Source organism: Toxorhynchites rutilus, chromosome 3 (assembly GCF_029784135.1).
Source record: "Toxorhynchites rutilus septentrionalis strain SRP chromosome 3, ASM2978413v1, whole genome shotgun sequence".
Taxonomy (NCBI): Eukaryota; Metazoa; Arthropoda; class Insecta; order Diptera; family Culicidae; genus Toxorhynchites; species Toxorhynchites rutilus.
The window spans coordinates 304121640-304137720 of record NC_073746.1 but is presented as its reverse complement, the minus strand read 5'-3'; the positions used below and the strand labels follow the sequence as shown (position 1 = coordinate 304137720).

The 16081-nt window shown below is 37.2% G+C and overlaps 1 protein-coding gene across 1 annotated transcript; it reads left to right on the top strand.

The window, feature by feature from the left end:
• The first annotated feature begins 1902 nt into the window (after nucleotides 1-1902).
• On the top strand, nucleotides 1903-12856 carry LOC129778216 (sarcoplasmic calcium-binding protein). Its single transcript, XM_055784962.1, has 4 exons — nucleotides 1903-2384; nucleotides 2692-2847; nucleotides 12090-12257; nucleotides 12312-12856. Exons 1-4 carry the CDS (start codon nucleotides 2268-2270, stop codon nucleotides 12681-12683), a joined length of 813 nt encoding a protein of 270 aa, XP_055640937.1. The 5' UTR covers nucleotides 1903-2267; the 3' UTR covers nucleotides 12684-12856.
• Nucleotides 12857-16081: the final 3225 nt, after the last annotated feature.

Below are 16081 nucleotides of genomic sequence, written 5' to 3'. Positions count from 1 at the left end.
AGGATGGTTTATTTGTTCTGTCATAATAAATCATAGAAATACATACTTTTTAAAAAAGATATGTATAGCGAATATGTTATTTTCTCATGATTTAACTTGAAACTTTGTATGTATAGTTTTGAATACAGAATTGTATGTAATTTTTTTAAATTATTTTTTCATAGAATGCTACGATTTTGCAAGATATTGAACTTAACCAAACTTAAGTATTGGTGAATTTTCCCTACACTTATATATTCTGAAAAATATATATATATATATATAGGAAAATATCGAAGACGGGTAGATATGAAGTTCAAGTTTTCAATATAGAATTAGTTTTTTGAGTCTATTTTCTTAACAGTGTGAATATTTTGATTGATTTTGATTTTGATCAATAAATGTTTACACACCCTGAATAATAATCAGTCGATGGTAGTATTATTGCTGTGAAAACTGTAATACACTCCGTTTCACAACTATAGAAACACTCATTTTTTTTGAGCTTCTACAGATACAAAAGAGATCGGTCGAAAAGATAAAATTATTTACAATGAGTATCTTCGTTTATAGAACTAAATTTATAACCTTGAATGTTTTGATCAGGCATGAAACATTTGAAGAGAATCAAGTTTCACGGATATAGAATCAGATGTTACTTCTTCTCTAAAATTATTATCTCTTTACAACATTAACGTCAATTCGCATGATTTACAACAAGTTTGTAATGCACCACTTTGTTCATTATCAGCTCAAATTGTTTATTTTCCATTCAACATGCTGCGGAATGTTGAAATTAGTATCTGTTTCCTCGCGTGTCGCGTAATCGTGTATTATAAAGTAATTTTTTAAATGTTTCGCGCCTTACCAAAACAATTGAAATTTTAAAATGAGTCTTATAGACGAAGATAGTTGCTACTTTCCACTCCATATACATAATTTCACCGAATTTTTCAGTATCGTTGAAAAATCAGCAAAAATGAGTGGTTCTTACGTCTTGAAAATTATTGTATAAGCAATATTGCGACGCCTCTAACGAAGAAGTGCCCCACTTAATGGAGAAAAAAAGTCATCTAAAGAATTGTCGAAAAATGAAAAATGAACATATTTTCAATATGTTGATGGAGTCTTAGTCTAGCCATAGATTGGAATGCATCCTACGGCAATTCATTGAACGATGACAAAAACAAGGTTTTGTTGGGAACAGTCCAGTTAGATTACTGTGGCCAGGAACGATGTCAGGGAAGATGAGCCATGCTTTTCTGTGATCTATCATATTCCGCAGTGGACAAGGTTACCTTGTTCAGAATAGCTAGATGTCATCGAGGTTCTTGAACAAAACAGCTTAGAATAGAATATAGGCGCAGTTCAATAACTTCTGTATTTTGACAAAAATATGAGAGAGTGTCCACGTAGACAACAAAAAAGAGGGGTATAGACAATGTTCATAATTGTCCACGAAGGGGGAGGGGGGAGTCTAAAATCGTGCTTTTCTGTTCACGTGGTATGTGGACAGCCCCTAAGTAATTACCTCCCAAATGAAGCGATGGATGTAATCAATAATATTGCGTCACCTGTTATCTCATATCAATGTTTTGTAATGTATGCTGCATACGAATTAGGAAACAAATACGACATGAAACAAGAACAAAAACGTAAAAATCACTGTTCTCAAGCTGATGATGGGTTGGTAGTGGTTGTTACTCGACGCCGATCGCTTTATTATTATGCTCATCCCGTTTTGCTGATTATTTCTACACGCGCAAAAGTTTGTATGTTTCGTCTAGCCACTCGATTGATTCAGAGTTTTTGTGATGATTTTTTACGGTAAAAAATCTAAAAAAAACTAGCGATTAATAAAACAACCATGAATATCTTCACTGCAATCAGAACTCTCTGAATTAATATACAAACTCGTAAAGTCTGCCCCAGTATTCCTCTCTCCATCAGACCCCTGTGTGATAGGTCTACCCAAAAAAAAGCGAAGATCCGATAAGACACACGGCCAAAAAGGAGCTCGTTTGGCTATGATAGCGTGGCAACGATGGAGCGAGAGGAACCACCGAACTCGATCCAAACTCGTTCAAATGTTGACCTCGTCATTCGTAATTCTGCCGCGACATAATCAACCACGCGCGCGTTGCTCAAAACGATTCGAATCGAAATCGTGGGTTTTGTGTTTTGAAGCGAAGGAAGAAACAAAAAAAAAATAGATTGTTTAGAAGCTTAAGTGCTTTGAAGTATTTTGATATATCCACGTGTTGGAGTAGTTCGCGACCGGATTAAAAATGGCATTCGCTTTGTTGATAAATTGTGCGCGTTTGTCACTTCCGCTAGTGGAACGAAATATCGCCTCACTTACTGTGGCCAATGCAAACAGTGATACTCTGTTCATCAAGGAAAAGGTATGTTTATAAAAGAGGCACCTTCTCACCTAGGATGACCTCTTAATGAGTGGACGTTACGGTGTTTAATTCGACATGGTTCTGTTATTATTGATGTGTGAATAGCGGCGGCAAACCTGTTTGGCAGGCAGTGAAAGAATTTGTGAGCAGTCGAACAAATCAAACGGGTTAGATTATGGACGAAGACGGAGAAAATAGAATGAGACGAAATACGAAATTATGGAGGAACTAATCAACGAAGCGTCACGGCTTGACTCCGAACAGTATCGCTGCATTTATGAGTTAAATAATTTGAAATTTATTTCAGCTGAACCATGCAGCGTTTGGAAAACTTGCTCCCTGCTTCGTGACGGTCAGTGTGCGAGAATACTCGAAGAAAAGCAATCGATCAGAACGAGCATATGATGGCGATTCGGACTCGGACGATGAAAAGGAGCGGAAATCTCCCGAGAGCAGAGAGAAGGTAAACGAGAAAGCTTCACGATCTGGTTTCATGATCTGTTCCGCCACAATTTTGGGAACATTGAGAATCGAAGGTTGACTCCTACGTTCTTATATGCTTAACTAATTCCTTGTTGTTGTTGGGCTTTCATGTACATCATATACTATCAATCGGGGTGAATTTTGGAGCATATAAATATATGGTACAACGAGGCACTGTGTCTACTGATCAAATTACACATCCAGTTGTTGGATCGACCTTCAAGAACCAACCTAACCCAATTCATTTTTAGGATCAGACAAGTTATTCATATACACACAATCAATATAATGAAGCACAATTACATAATGTAGGTGATGTTTGTTGAATATGATTTTTATAATGAAGATTCTGTTCTAATGTTTTGCTTTCTACTGCTTATTCGTTATTTTGAATCCACTGCTGGGATAATTGAAGAAGACGAAGAGGAATGTGAAATACGCTTCGCATATACCCTCACAAGGAATATAAAGTGTAGTGATACGTTATCACGAATAACATAGTTACAGTTCGTAGATTTGTTTTCAGAATAAAGTGCGATTCACATACAACATCCACGTCACGTTCACGTCCCAGCACGTCACGTTACGTCAGTTATTCTACCATGCAATTATTATGAACACATTCACATACATCGGCAACGTAACGACCCGTCAGCATACGTTCAACGAAAACGACCGGCAGGATTTGTAGAAAAGAATAATTGACGGAGACGGACGGCTCGTTTGGTTTTTGTCTGGGCTTTGTGTCACGGCTTTTGTTTTGATTTTAGTTGTACAGTAATTTACATCTAATTCGACATTTAGCTAATTGGACAGACCTATGATGCAACACGTTTAATTAGATATTTTACCTCTAATTGGACATTTTTGTAAACCTTGAGTTCGGGGCCCAAATTATAGCCCAACTTTGAAAGTCGCCCCGTGTCGTAAATGTCCAATTACTGGTCAAAATTGCCTCCAATGCGACACTAAATGGTGCCTCGGCATGTCGCATTATAAGTAACATACTGTACTTTTTATGCCAACATATCTCTTAGTTCCAAATTTCGGAGTGAAAATCATTCGCGCCTAGCTGAGAGAAATAGTCTATATATTATTATTGTTGAATAAGGGTCGGACTATGGGGTTCAAGCATTTTAATTCAATGATTTTCATTGAATTTTTTAAAATTTAGGACTGATTCTAGGCATGCTGATTCGAAAGAGGGCATTGCAATTTAAAATTGTTGTAGATGGCGACACCATGAATAACATTAAATAAATCATTCGTTTGACATTTGACGTGACGGGTTGGTGGAAGTATTGACTGCATGTGTGAATTGGTGGAGACGTTGACGGAACGTAGACGTTCTTCTCCGTAACGTTCTATGTGAAACGCACATAATTCAGCCGCTAGTATATTGTTGAACGGTAACAGGATAATAAGTTTCCTATCGGACCGTTTTTTTATAATCTTCCGTTTAGTCCGCGTGGGGCGTATACGCTTTACAAATGTTTTGTTTTTAGCATACGCCTCACAATGGTAATAATAGTACAAACATCATAATTATCAAGAAAAGGGTATATTTTTAACCCATTAACGACCAAGCTGTAAAAAATAGTTTTCTGATGACATTGTACAATAGTCCAGGAGATGCATGTAAGTGGAAATTAGCATTTAGAGCTCAACAGTTATTCTCTAGTCAAAAATTGTCTTCGACAAAGTTATTACATATGATAAAGCGCTCATTTTAATGTTGCCAAAAATAAGGTGACCAACATTTTCGATGAAATAAAAAATCTAACTTTATTATCTCTATAAATAGAGGTAAACACGGTTCGACAATGTTGTAGTCCCAGTTACATAAAACATCTTTGTACAACAAAGTTTTTTTCTTTCTCTTGAAATAACCGATATAGCGCTTTTTCCCTAATTTGCGTTGCGGTCACTATTAAAAAAACAACTGTTTTTTTGGTCTAACTTTTATATTAGGCTGTCAAAAAAGTCCTGCGGTATTTTTTTTGAATTTTCATTTGTTCATAAAATTAGTTACAATCATCTGTTTTAAGTCAAATATGCGCCGTTTTGTTCGATGACTTGTTCCCAACGAGATGCCAACTTCATAATACCCCTGTTATAGAAGCTCGCTTCCTTATTGGCAAAAAAACTCGGATAGCCAATTTTCACAGGCCTTTTTTGTGGCTAACTTCTGACTACCTAGCTCGTTCGCCATGGATAAAAACAGATGGTAGTCACTTGGTGCAAGGTCCGGACTATACGGCGGATGCAAAAGAACCTCCCATCCGAGCTCCCGGAGCTTCTGGCGCGTCACCAAAGAAGTGTGTGGCCTGGCGTTGTCCTGATGGAAGACAATGCGGCCTCTGTTTATCAAAGATGGCCTCTTCTTCATGAGTGCCACCTTCAAGCGGTCCAGTTGTTGGCAGTACAGGTCCGAATTGAGCGTTTGGCCATAGGGAAGCAGCTCATAATAGATTATTCCTTGACAATCCCACCAAACACACAGCAGAACCTTCCTGGACGTTAATGAGGGCTTGGCCACCGTCTGAGCCGCTTCAGCGAGCTTCGACCACGACCGTTTGCGCTTCACGTTGTCGTAAGTGATCCACTTTTCATCGCCAGTCACCATCCGCTTCAGAATCGGGTCGATTTTGTTGCGATTCAGCAGCCATTCACATGCGTCGATACGGTCAAAGATGTTTTTTTTGCGTCAATGTGTGTGGCACCCATACTTCGAGCTTCTTTGTGAATCCAAGCTTCTTCAAATGGTTAATGACGGTTTGATGACCTATCTCCAGCTCTTGGCCGATGCTACGGCTGCTACTATGCCGGTCTTTCTCGGCTAATTCAGCGATTTTGTCGCAATTTTCGACGACAGACCTTCCGGAGCGTGGCGCATCTTCGACGACCTCTACACCAGATCGAAAACGTTGAAACCATCGTTGTGCGGTGGAAATGGAAACTGTATCGGGTCCATAAACTGCACAAATTTTATTGGCAGCTTGAGATGCATTTTTGCCTTTGTCTACTATGACTGTAAAATATGTCGGATTTTCTCTTTATTTTGCTCCATATTTGCGACACTTTCTTTCTTTCTTTGTTTTTAAGAGGCTTTAAACTTTGCTGTTCATTCGCCTCTAATTGCGACACTATAACTCACGAACGACTTAACCAAACAAAACACTGTCAAGGACTATATTATAGCGCGCAAAAATACCTTTCCAACAAGCTATAGTATGACTCGATACAATGAATACAACTAGAACTACGCGCTTACAACGACACCTCGCGGAAATACCGCAGGACTTTTTTGACAGTCTAATATTTCAAATTCTACATACAAACTGTCTTCGAAAGACTTTTAGAACATACTGATACAAACATTTTGCGATGCAGAAGTTGTCAATATCTCAACTTCACTCAAAGTTATTGATATTCCATCCCAAATAAAAAAGGCGCTATATCGATTATTTTAAGAGATAGAGAAAAACTTTGTTCTACAAAGATATCTCAAATAATTGGTACTACAACATTGTCGAACTATGTTTACTTCTATCTCTAAAGATAAGAAAGTTAGATTTTTTATTTCATCAAAAATTTTGGTCACCCTATTTTTGGCAACATTAAAATGAGCGCTCTATCATATGTAACAACTTTGTCGAAGACAATTTTTGCCTAGAATGCATCTCCTGGACCATTGTGCATTGGTGTAATTCGATTATTAACGCTTAAGGAACTCCAATGTTCAAGAATTATTTTTTTCCCACCTTCCATTTTCCGGGGAAAGATTATTCGAAAAATCGAACATTGGCCGAAACCTTCACTTTTTTTTGGCAAGTACAAACATACTGCGAACAAAAAGTCACTTCAATTAGCAAATATACGGCATTCATAAATGCATCAATTTTGCATTACGGGAAGAACAAGCACAGAAGAATGGAGTATAAATCGAAATTAATCCACCTAAGGTGTGACGTGGCATTTCTTATTTCATGTAATTTTAACTTATTACTGGCCGGCATTTTTTTCCAAACGAAAGCATATGCTGTTATTTTTATTGTTGGTTGTGGAGAAATGTAAATGCTTAAAAATTATTTCTTCCCAATTATCCATTTCCCTAAAAATCCAACCTTTTTCTCCTCCATTACGGGCCGCCATTCCTAAGGTTATTACGGACAAAAAAATCATACAGATTTTCAATAATATTTTTGTTAAATTAATCGATATTCGCAAACATTCACAATTGAAAATGCAAGAATAAATGAAAAAACTTCCGTCTTCCTATGTACAGGGTTTTCCATTTCGGGCTTCCGAAAGTATACAGCCCTGCGCTAACAACCGTTTGACATAGCTGTCAACCAAAGCGTCATATCGTTAGTTGAATGTCTGCCATTTTACAATATGGATCGTTTTAGCATCGCACAACGTGTTAATTTTGTTAAATCATGCTATAAAAATGATGAAAAACCGGCGAATGTTTTTCGAGCATTACGGATGGATTTTGGTCGTCATGGACGGCCTACAGAGCACACAATCGCTAATGTAGTGCGTAAATTCGAACAAACTGAATCCGTAGCAGATATTGTGAAACCTGTGCATCATCGTAATGTGCGTTTGGCCGAAAATATTGCTGCTGTTGCTGCCAGTGTGGAGGATGACCCGAATGTTTCGATTCCACGGCGTGCTCAGCAATTGGGCTTGTCAAACACATCATTGTGGCGAATTTTGCATTTGGACTTGCACCTACATCCATATAAAGTCCAACTGGTACAGAAATTAGAGCGTGGTGACCATGGAATGCGTCGGGCATACGTCGATTGGGTGAATTTTCGCATCAAATTTTCTTCAGCGATGAGGCACATTTCGAGCTCGGTGGCTATGTGAACACTCAAAATTTCCATATATGGGGCTCAGAAAATCAACACGTGATTGTTGAGAGGCCATTGCATCCGCCAAAAGTCACTGTTTGGTGCGCATTATGGTCTGGTGGAGTCATCGGGCCGTATTTCTTTGAAAATGAGGACGGTGAGACGGTAACTGTGAATGGTGAGCGCTATGGCCGCATGTTAACCGATTTTTTTTTGCCACAAATTGAAGATATGGATACGGATGACATGTGGTTTCAGCAGGACGGCGTCACGTGCCACACAAAACGACCGAACATGGCCATATTGCGAACGAAATTTGAGGGACGCATAATTTCGCGTTTTGGTGATGCCAATTGGCCGTCCAGATCATGCGATTTGAACCCGCTAGACTTTTTTTGTGGGGTTATGCGAAAGACCGTGTCTATACCAACTCTCCGCAAACTCTTGAACATTTGAAAGACAACATTCGTGAAGTTATGACCGAGATACCGCCCAATATGTGCCGAAAGGTCATCGAAAATTACCTGTTCCGGATCAAGGTGTGCGGAGAAGCCCTAGGTGGACATTTGAATGATGTTGTATTTCACACATAATGGCATAAACCAAACTTTAATTTGAAATTAAAGTTTCATCGAAATTCGAATTCTAAGTGTGTTTTATTTCAATTTACTTTCGGAATTTAAAGTTGGAAACCCTGTACAATGGTCCAGGAGATGCATTTAATTTAAGTGGAAATTAGCATTTAGAGCTCGACGGTTGTTCTCTAGACAAAAAATGTCTTAGACAAAGTTGTTACATATGATAAAGCGCTCATTTTTATGTTATCAAAAATAGGGTGACCAAAATTTTTGATGAAATAAAAAATCTAACTTTCTTATCTTTAGAGATAGAGGTAAACATAGTTCGACAATGTTGTAGTACCAGTTATTTGAGATATCTTTGTAGAACAAAGTTTTTCTCTATCTCTTAAAATAATCGATATAGCGCCTTTTTTCTAGATCACGTTAGGGTCACCATGAAAAAAAAAACAATTTTTTCGCTCTAACTTTTATATTTCAAATTGTAAAATTTGAAATATAAAAGTTACTTCACTCAAAGTTATTGATATTTCTTCCCAAAAAATACGCTCTTTTCAATTGTTTGTCATTCTTTTTGTTGCAAACGTAAACAAAGTTCATTGGTGGCATTTGAAAGAGCTTATTTCACTCTACTTCTTCTTCTTCAATGGCACTAACGTTCCTAGAGGAACTTCGCCGTCTCAACGTAGTATTACTTGCGTCATTTTTATTAGTACTTAGTTGAGATTTCTATGCCAAATAACACACGCCTTGAATGCATTCTGAGTGGCAAGCTCTAGAATACGCGTGATCACAGTGCAAGTCGGAGGAAATTTCTTTGACGAAAAATTCCCCCGACCAGAACGGGAATCGAACCCGAACACCCGGCATGTTAGTTGTGACGCTAACCACTCGGCCAAGGGAGCACATTTCACTCTACATGATGTGTAATTTTCAAAACTATGTTATTTTTCGTGTTTGAGTAAGTTAAAATTGAAATCATGAGTTTTTAGGTAAATAACCATCAATAACTTTGAGTAGGATTAAGATATGGACAAGTTCTGCATCGCAAAATGTTGGTATCGATAAGCTCTAAAAGTCGTATTAAGACAGTTTTGAGGTAGAATTTGAAATATAAAAGTTAAAGCAGAAAAAACACGTTTTTTCATGGTCACCCTAATGCAACTTAGAAAAAAGCGTTAAATCGATTATTTTAAAAGATAGAAAAACGCTTTGTTCTACCAAGTTGTTTAAAATAACTTGGGCTACTACATTGTTGAACTTTGTTTATCTCTATCTATAAAAATAAGAAAGTTAGATTTTTCATTTCATCGACAATTTTGGTCACCCTATTTTTGATAACATAAAAATGAGCGCTCTATCATATGTAACAACTTTATCTATGATACTTTTTGCCTAAACAATAAATATCTCCCACGAAGTTATTTTTAGAGGTTTCTATCTGAGTTGCATTAGGGTAACTATGAAAAAACGGGATTTTCTACTCTAACTTTTATATTTAAAATTCTACCTCAAAATGGTCTTCGTACAACTTTTAGAGCTAATCAATACCAATATTTTGCGATGCAGAACATGTTAATATCTTAATCCTGCTCAAAGTTATTGATGGGTTTACATCCAAAAACTCACGATTTCAATTTTAATTTACTCAAAATCAAAAAATAACATAGTTTTAATAATCACATATTACATAGAGTGAAATCTGTTCTTTAAAATTCCGTCAGCAAACATTTTTTATGTTTTCCCCAGAAAGAATGACAAACAAATGAAAAGAGCGTGATTTTTGGAAAGAAATATCTATAACTTCGAGTAAAGTTGAGATATTGACAAGTTCTGCATCTAAAAATGTTTGTATTAGTAAGCTCTAAAAGTCTTCCGAAGACAGTTTGCATGTAAAATTTGAAATATAAAAGTTAGAGCAAAAAACAGTTTTTATTTTCATGGTGATCCTAACGTTATTTAGAAAAAAAGGCGCTATATCGGTTATTTCAAGAGATAGAGAAAAATTTTGTTCTACAAAGGTGTTTCAAATAATTAGAGCTACAACATTGTCGAACTAAAGCTTTGTTCTATCTATGAAGATAAGAAAGAAAGATTTTTTATTTCATCAAAAATTTTGGTCACCCTGTTTTTGACAACATAAAAACGAGCGCTCTATCATGAGTAACAACTTTGTCTAAGACAATTTTTGTCTAGAGAATAACTGTCAAGCTCTAAATGCTAATTTCCACTTAAATGCATCTCCTGGACCATTGTGCAATGTAAACAAATCAAAGTGCGCTGCGAATGAGTTTCGCCCTATAACACAATGTATGTTCTATTGTGTAATATTGTTCTACTAGTCAAGCCCTTTTATTTGATACCCATATGATGGGGTTGTGATAAAAATATATGGCGCCATTTTACGGTGGCGGCTGTGTTCTACTAGTCAATCCCTTTCATTTGATATCCATATTGATGGGGTTCTGAGAAAATGTGTAATCCGCCATTTTGTAGTGACCGCCATCTTAGATTTGCATTTTTCATAAATAAATGTGTTCTACTAATCAAGCCCTTTCATTAATTAATCAATACGGGTAGATTGTTATACAAATTATTCAAAATTTTGGATTTAAAAATAAGAAAAATCGAAAATAAAATACTCCGGATAATCGTGTCTAAAATTTCGGATAATCGAGTCTCCGATTAATCGAGTCCGACCTGTATTAGGTTGGGGAAAAATTAATCCATTATTTTGGGTGAAATTCAAAACTATTTTTAATATGCTTCGGATTGTTCGATTTTGGTCAAATATGCACCGTTTTGTTGTAAAATTTGCCATTGCCATTCTAGTAGTAGCTTCATAATGTCTCTATCATAGAGGTCTTGGTTCTTATTGACGAAAAACTCTAGCAATAGATTTTTACAACCTTCGCTTGATCCCAATTTCTTATTACCCTGGAAATTTTGCAATGCGAGAGACGTGTGGTAATCGCTTGGTGCCAGGTCCGGACTATATGGTGGATGCATTAAAACGTCCCGATCAAGCTCTCGGAATTGTGTAGCCTTGTGCTGTCTTGATGGATCACAACACTTCTTCCATTGGCCAATTCTGGACGTTTCTGGTCAATCGTCTGCTTCAAATGGTCCATTTGTTGACAGTAGAGATCTTAATTTGGTGTATTGCACTAAAAAAAATTGATAAAAAAATCAATAATTTTAAAAAATTAATTAAATTGTAATTATCTGTCTGTTGCTGTTTCGGTACCATAAACACCATTCACGATTTCAGCGGCCTGGCTTGTATTTTCGCAATTATAAAAGAAAAAATGTAAACTGTACCGAATTTTCTTCTCTTCGTTGACCTTCATTGTTAACACCCTGTTACTCACAACTGAATGGAACAAACAAAAAACAGCAAAAGTTTTTTTTATAATGAAATGTCACCTTTACAACGAGCCTGAACTTGAAATTGTATAAACGATATTACGCGAGATATTGATCACTGAAGCCAGCTATCGAGAAAATAATGGATAACTTTTTCCCCAACATAATATTTAGTTTTTCGAACTCATATCTTAGTTTTTTTATGAGCCCAACACGTAACCATTAGCCATAGAATTTTGTTAAATTATAACAGTGTTCCTAGAGAATATATGAAAATTCAAAAGTTCATTGACTTTCAACAACTTTGTCGATTAATTTTTGTTACTTGTCTTGAACTCTCAAACGTATTTATATTGAAACCAATAGCATCAAGGAGGAAACAACTAATATGGTCATTTCAAATATTTATACAGGGCAGCACCGAATTTTGGCGGCGGAAGATGCGCACATTGCACGGTCTCCTGGACGTCAACAACGATGGTGTGATTTCTTACGACGACTTCAAGCTTCTAACGGAGAAATTTGAATCCCTCGGTCATCTGAACAAAGAGGCAACGGAAGAGTTCCGTGACATCATGAAGGTTAGCCACATCTTGTATCTTGTAAGGCGAGCCTAACCTTGCGTGACTTTTCAGACCACCTGGACCCAGCTATTCGGTGAAATCACACCCTACAATCTGATTACGGTCGAACAGTACCTAGGAGAGATGCACCACGTGGTCAACGACAAGGACCTCCGAAAGAAGGCACACCGCTTCCTCCCGTACCTGTACAAGGCAGTCGATAAGGACCACTCCAAATCGATCTCACTGAACGAGTTCAAACTATTCTTCCGCTGTCTTGGTCTGACGGATGAGGATGCGGCGGTTTCGTTCGCGGTGATCGACAGCAACGGGGACGGTCAAATTACGCTGAATGAGTTCGTGAAACTGGGACGGGACTTCTTTTTGACCGAGAACGAAACGAACGTTTCGCGCTTGTTCTGGGGACCGCTGGTGGAGCACTGAGCATGTGAGCATCTTTGGTGGAGCATCATTAAAAAATTACATCATTCAAAATTACTTTCCCTTAAAATCATTGATGAAATGACGTTGCTTACACAGGGAGTTTGTTAAGAACTATTACATGTGATTAGGATATAATATACTTACAAATATAACATTTTATAAAGAACTAGCTGACCCGGCAAACTTCGTCTCGCCCAGAATTTATCTTCCGTTATCACATCCACGGTTTCTTACTAAGCGCACATTCACGGGTCCACCAGCCCTCATGCCCTTAGAGACGAGGTAGGTGTGTCGAACCATCATAGAAACGTTTCGTGCCCCCTAAAACCCCCACATGCCAAATATGGCTCAATTTGCATAATTAGTTCTCGAGTTATGCAGAAATTTGTGTTTCATTTATATGGGAGCCCCCCCTCAAGAGAGGGGGGAGGAGTGCCGAACTATCATCGAAACGTTTATCGATCCCTAGAATCTCTATATGGTAAGTTTGATTCCATTTGTTTGGTTAGTTCTCGAGTTGTTCAGCAACCTCCGCCCTCTCTTTAGAGAGGGGAAAGGAGTGTCTCACCACCATAGAAACATTTATTGCACCCTAAAACCTCCATGTAACTGTTTCATTTGTATGGCAGCCCCCTTTGAGAGAGAGGGGTGGAGTGTATTACCACCATAAAAACATTGATTGCACCCTAGAACCTCCATATGATCAATTTGGTTTCATTTTCTTGATTAATTCTCGAGTAATGCAAAAATTTGTGTTTCATTTGTATGGCAGCCCCCCTTGGAGAGGGGGAGGGGTCTCGAACTATCATAAGAACTTTCCCCGACCCCAAAAACCTCTACATACCAATTTTCATGTCGATCAGTTCAGTATTTTCCGAGTCGATAAGAATCAGACAGACAGACAGACAGAAATCCATTTTTTATAAAGAATGTTTAGCGTTATTACTCTCTAATGTCTCAAATATTCGAATTGAAATTTTTATCAAAATTTTCATGAAAAATCTTGAAATATTAATCTTTTTTTTTTTTGGAAGCTTTAGAGATTCACTACTACTATACTGCCGTTCTACGCATAGTTCCATGTTCCAAAATCAGCAACTGAGAAAAACGCAATCAAGGTTTTCTCGCATGTTTGTCTACCAAAAGCTTTAAGAATTTCGTTTTAGCAATACACTGGGTTTTTTATAAACACTATACTATTGTTTAATGAAATGTGATGAGATCCCCTCACTGAATCAATCAAGCTTGATTACGGGTTTAAAAATTCATGGTGGGACTGTTATGCCTAGAATATCAACATGGGACAATTGAACTTGATGTTGTTTTTCGAAATATTGGGAACAAACAATAAGTTTTTTGTGTTTTTCCGAAAGATTATGCATAGAAACATCGTTTTATCAAGAAATGAGTGATCTGCAACACCTTCGCAGAATATAAATCTCATTGTGATCAGGCATCCGCTAACAATGTGTACACGTGTTCTGTTAAACTTTTTCTTATTTGTTTGCGAATTAGTTAGTTCTTCCAAATCAGAAAAGAGTGCATTAGGCCTGCTGAAAGTGTGACATGAAATTCTTGGGCTTAAACCGACTTATTCGACATGGATCTACAAAAAATACATGGTGGGACAGTTTTGAATAGAATATCAACATGGGACAATTGAGCTTGATGTTGTTTTACTGAAAGTTGGGAATAAATTATATGTTTTTTTGTGTTTTTCCGTAAGATTATGCATAAAAACAACGTTTTATGAAGAAAAGTGAAAATCGTCAAAAAGTAACATAGGACAACGATGCGTAGAACGGCAGTATAATTCGTATTTAAATATGTTTCTACGTCTTTTCTAGATACGCGTAATTTTTTTGAATTTTAACAGTGTTGCGCGAAAGATATATATTTATAAAATATTGATATTTTTTTTAGAATTTTGAGACTTAGTACTCTATTTGAATAAGCTATTAGTACTTATTCTATTCATTAAATTATGATGAAAAAGGTAGTAATTCATTTTTTTGCAGAAATTCAAATTTCCCAGCATTGCGCCTCGCATTGCTGTACTACGATATCAGCGCGTGGCACTCAAAGTGTTAAGTAAACGGGCTGCGTCATCCATATGAATGAATAAACTTCATAATCCGTTATAAAACTGCATTCTTTCACTTTTCATTATTTTGAAAAGGATTTTATTTGACGCCACTATTTCTCAAACTGCACTACCCATGAAAAATTAGTTTTTGAATGGGAATGAACGTATGAGACAAATATGATCTTCATATAACACTGATCAGAAATAAATATACAAATACTTCCACATTCTTTCGCATTCGGGTAATTGTTACATTTGGGTAATTGTTGCATTCGGGTAAATGTCGCATTCGGGAAATGGTTGGATTCGGGTAAATGTCGCATTCGGGTAAGTGTCAGTTCGGGTAGATGTTACATTCGGGTATTTATTACATTCGGGTGAGTGGAATTCGATTGAATGTCTTTCGGGTCACTGTCCTTCGGGTGAGTGGGTTTCGGGTAAATGTGACACAATCATGTATATACGTTATGTGAACATAAGCCATAGATAAGCGAGTCTCATTCATTCGTGAAATCCTTAACATGTGTCCTTGCAATTAAATCTGATCTGTGTTATTTCTTTCAATTTATCGGCACTTAGTTGTGATTTCTTGGTGGTCCAGATTTTGTTTACGCTTGAAAATACTCACTCATTCAGAGCATTTAAGCCTGATGATTCGAGTTCTACCATTTTCTTCAAATTACCAAATTGAATGCTTGAAAAAACCAAACAATTTTTCAATGAGTTTAATGTTAACGCGATTTTGATGTATATCAAAGAAATGGACTGATTTCGGATGGCGATGAAAAAAACTTCAAAGGATAATTAAATGGAACAAATTTTCTTGAAATCTTACGTTTATTAGGCCTTCAACAAAAATGATTCAAGGCTGTAGATTCGCAGCAGCAGCACAGCCAAGAAACTTGATGATTTATACTACCAGCTCCACCCCACAGCGATGGAGTTGGACATCCTGGAGCACTTCGTGTCCGCCGGATATAGCCGATCTTGTATTCACAACATCCCTGCCGCTCTTTAAGACGGGAGATCGAAACAACCGGCCAAATGACGAGACGTACTTTACGCTGGAATTCAGCGACAGACAGCGGACCAGGTACTTTACGTTCCCCACCAAGGAGGTAAGCGATGACGTCAAATATATCTTCCACACCAAGTTCTCGAAGAAGGTCCTTCTCTGGCAGACGAAAAGTAAATGTCCGAGCCGCTCTTTTATTGAGTTTTAAGGTGAACGGAGAGATATGCAGTATGAAATGCCTGCCGGAGGTTGCCGCCTTCTTCAAGCAGTATCATGTAAAGGTGATGTGTCTTTTGA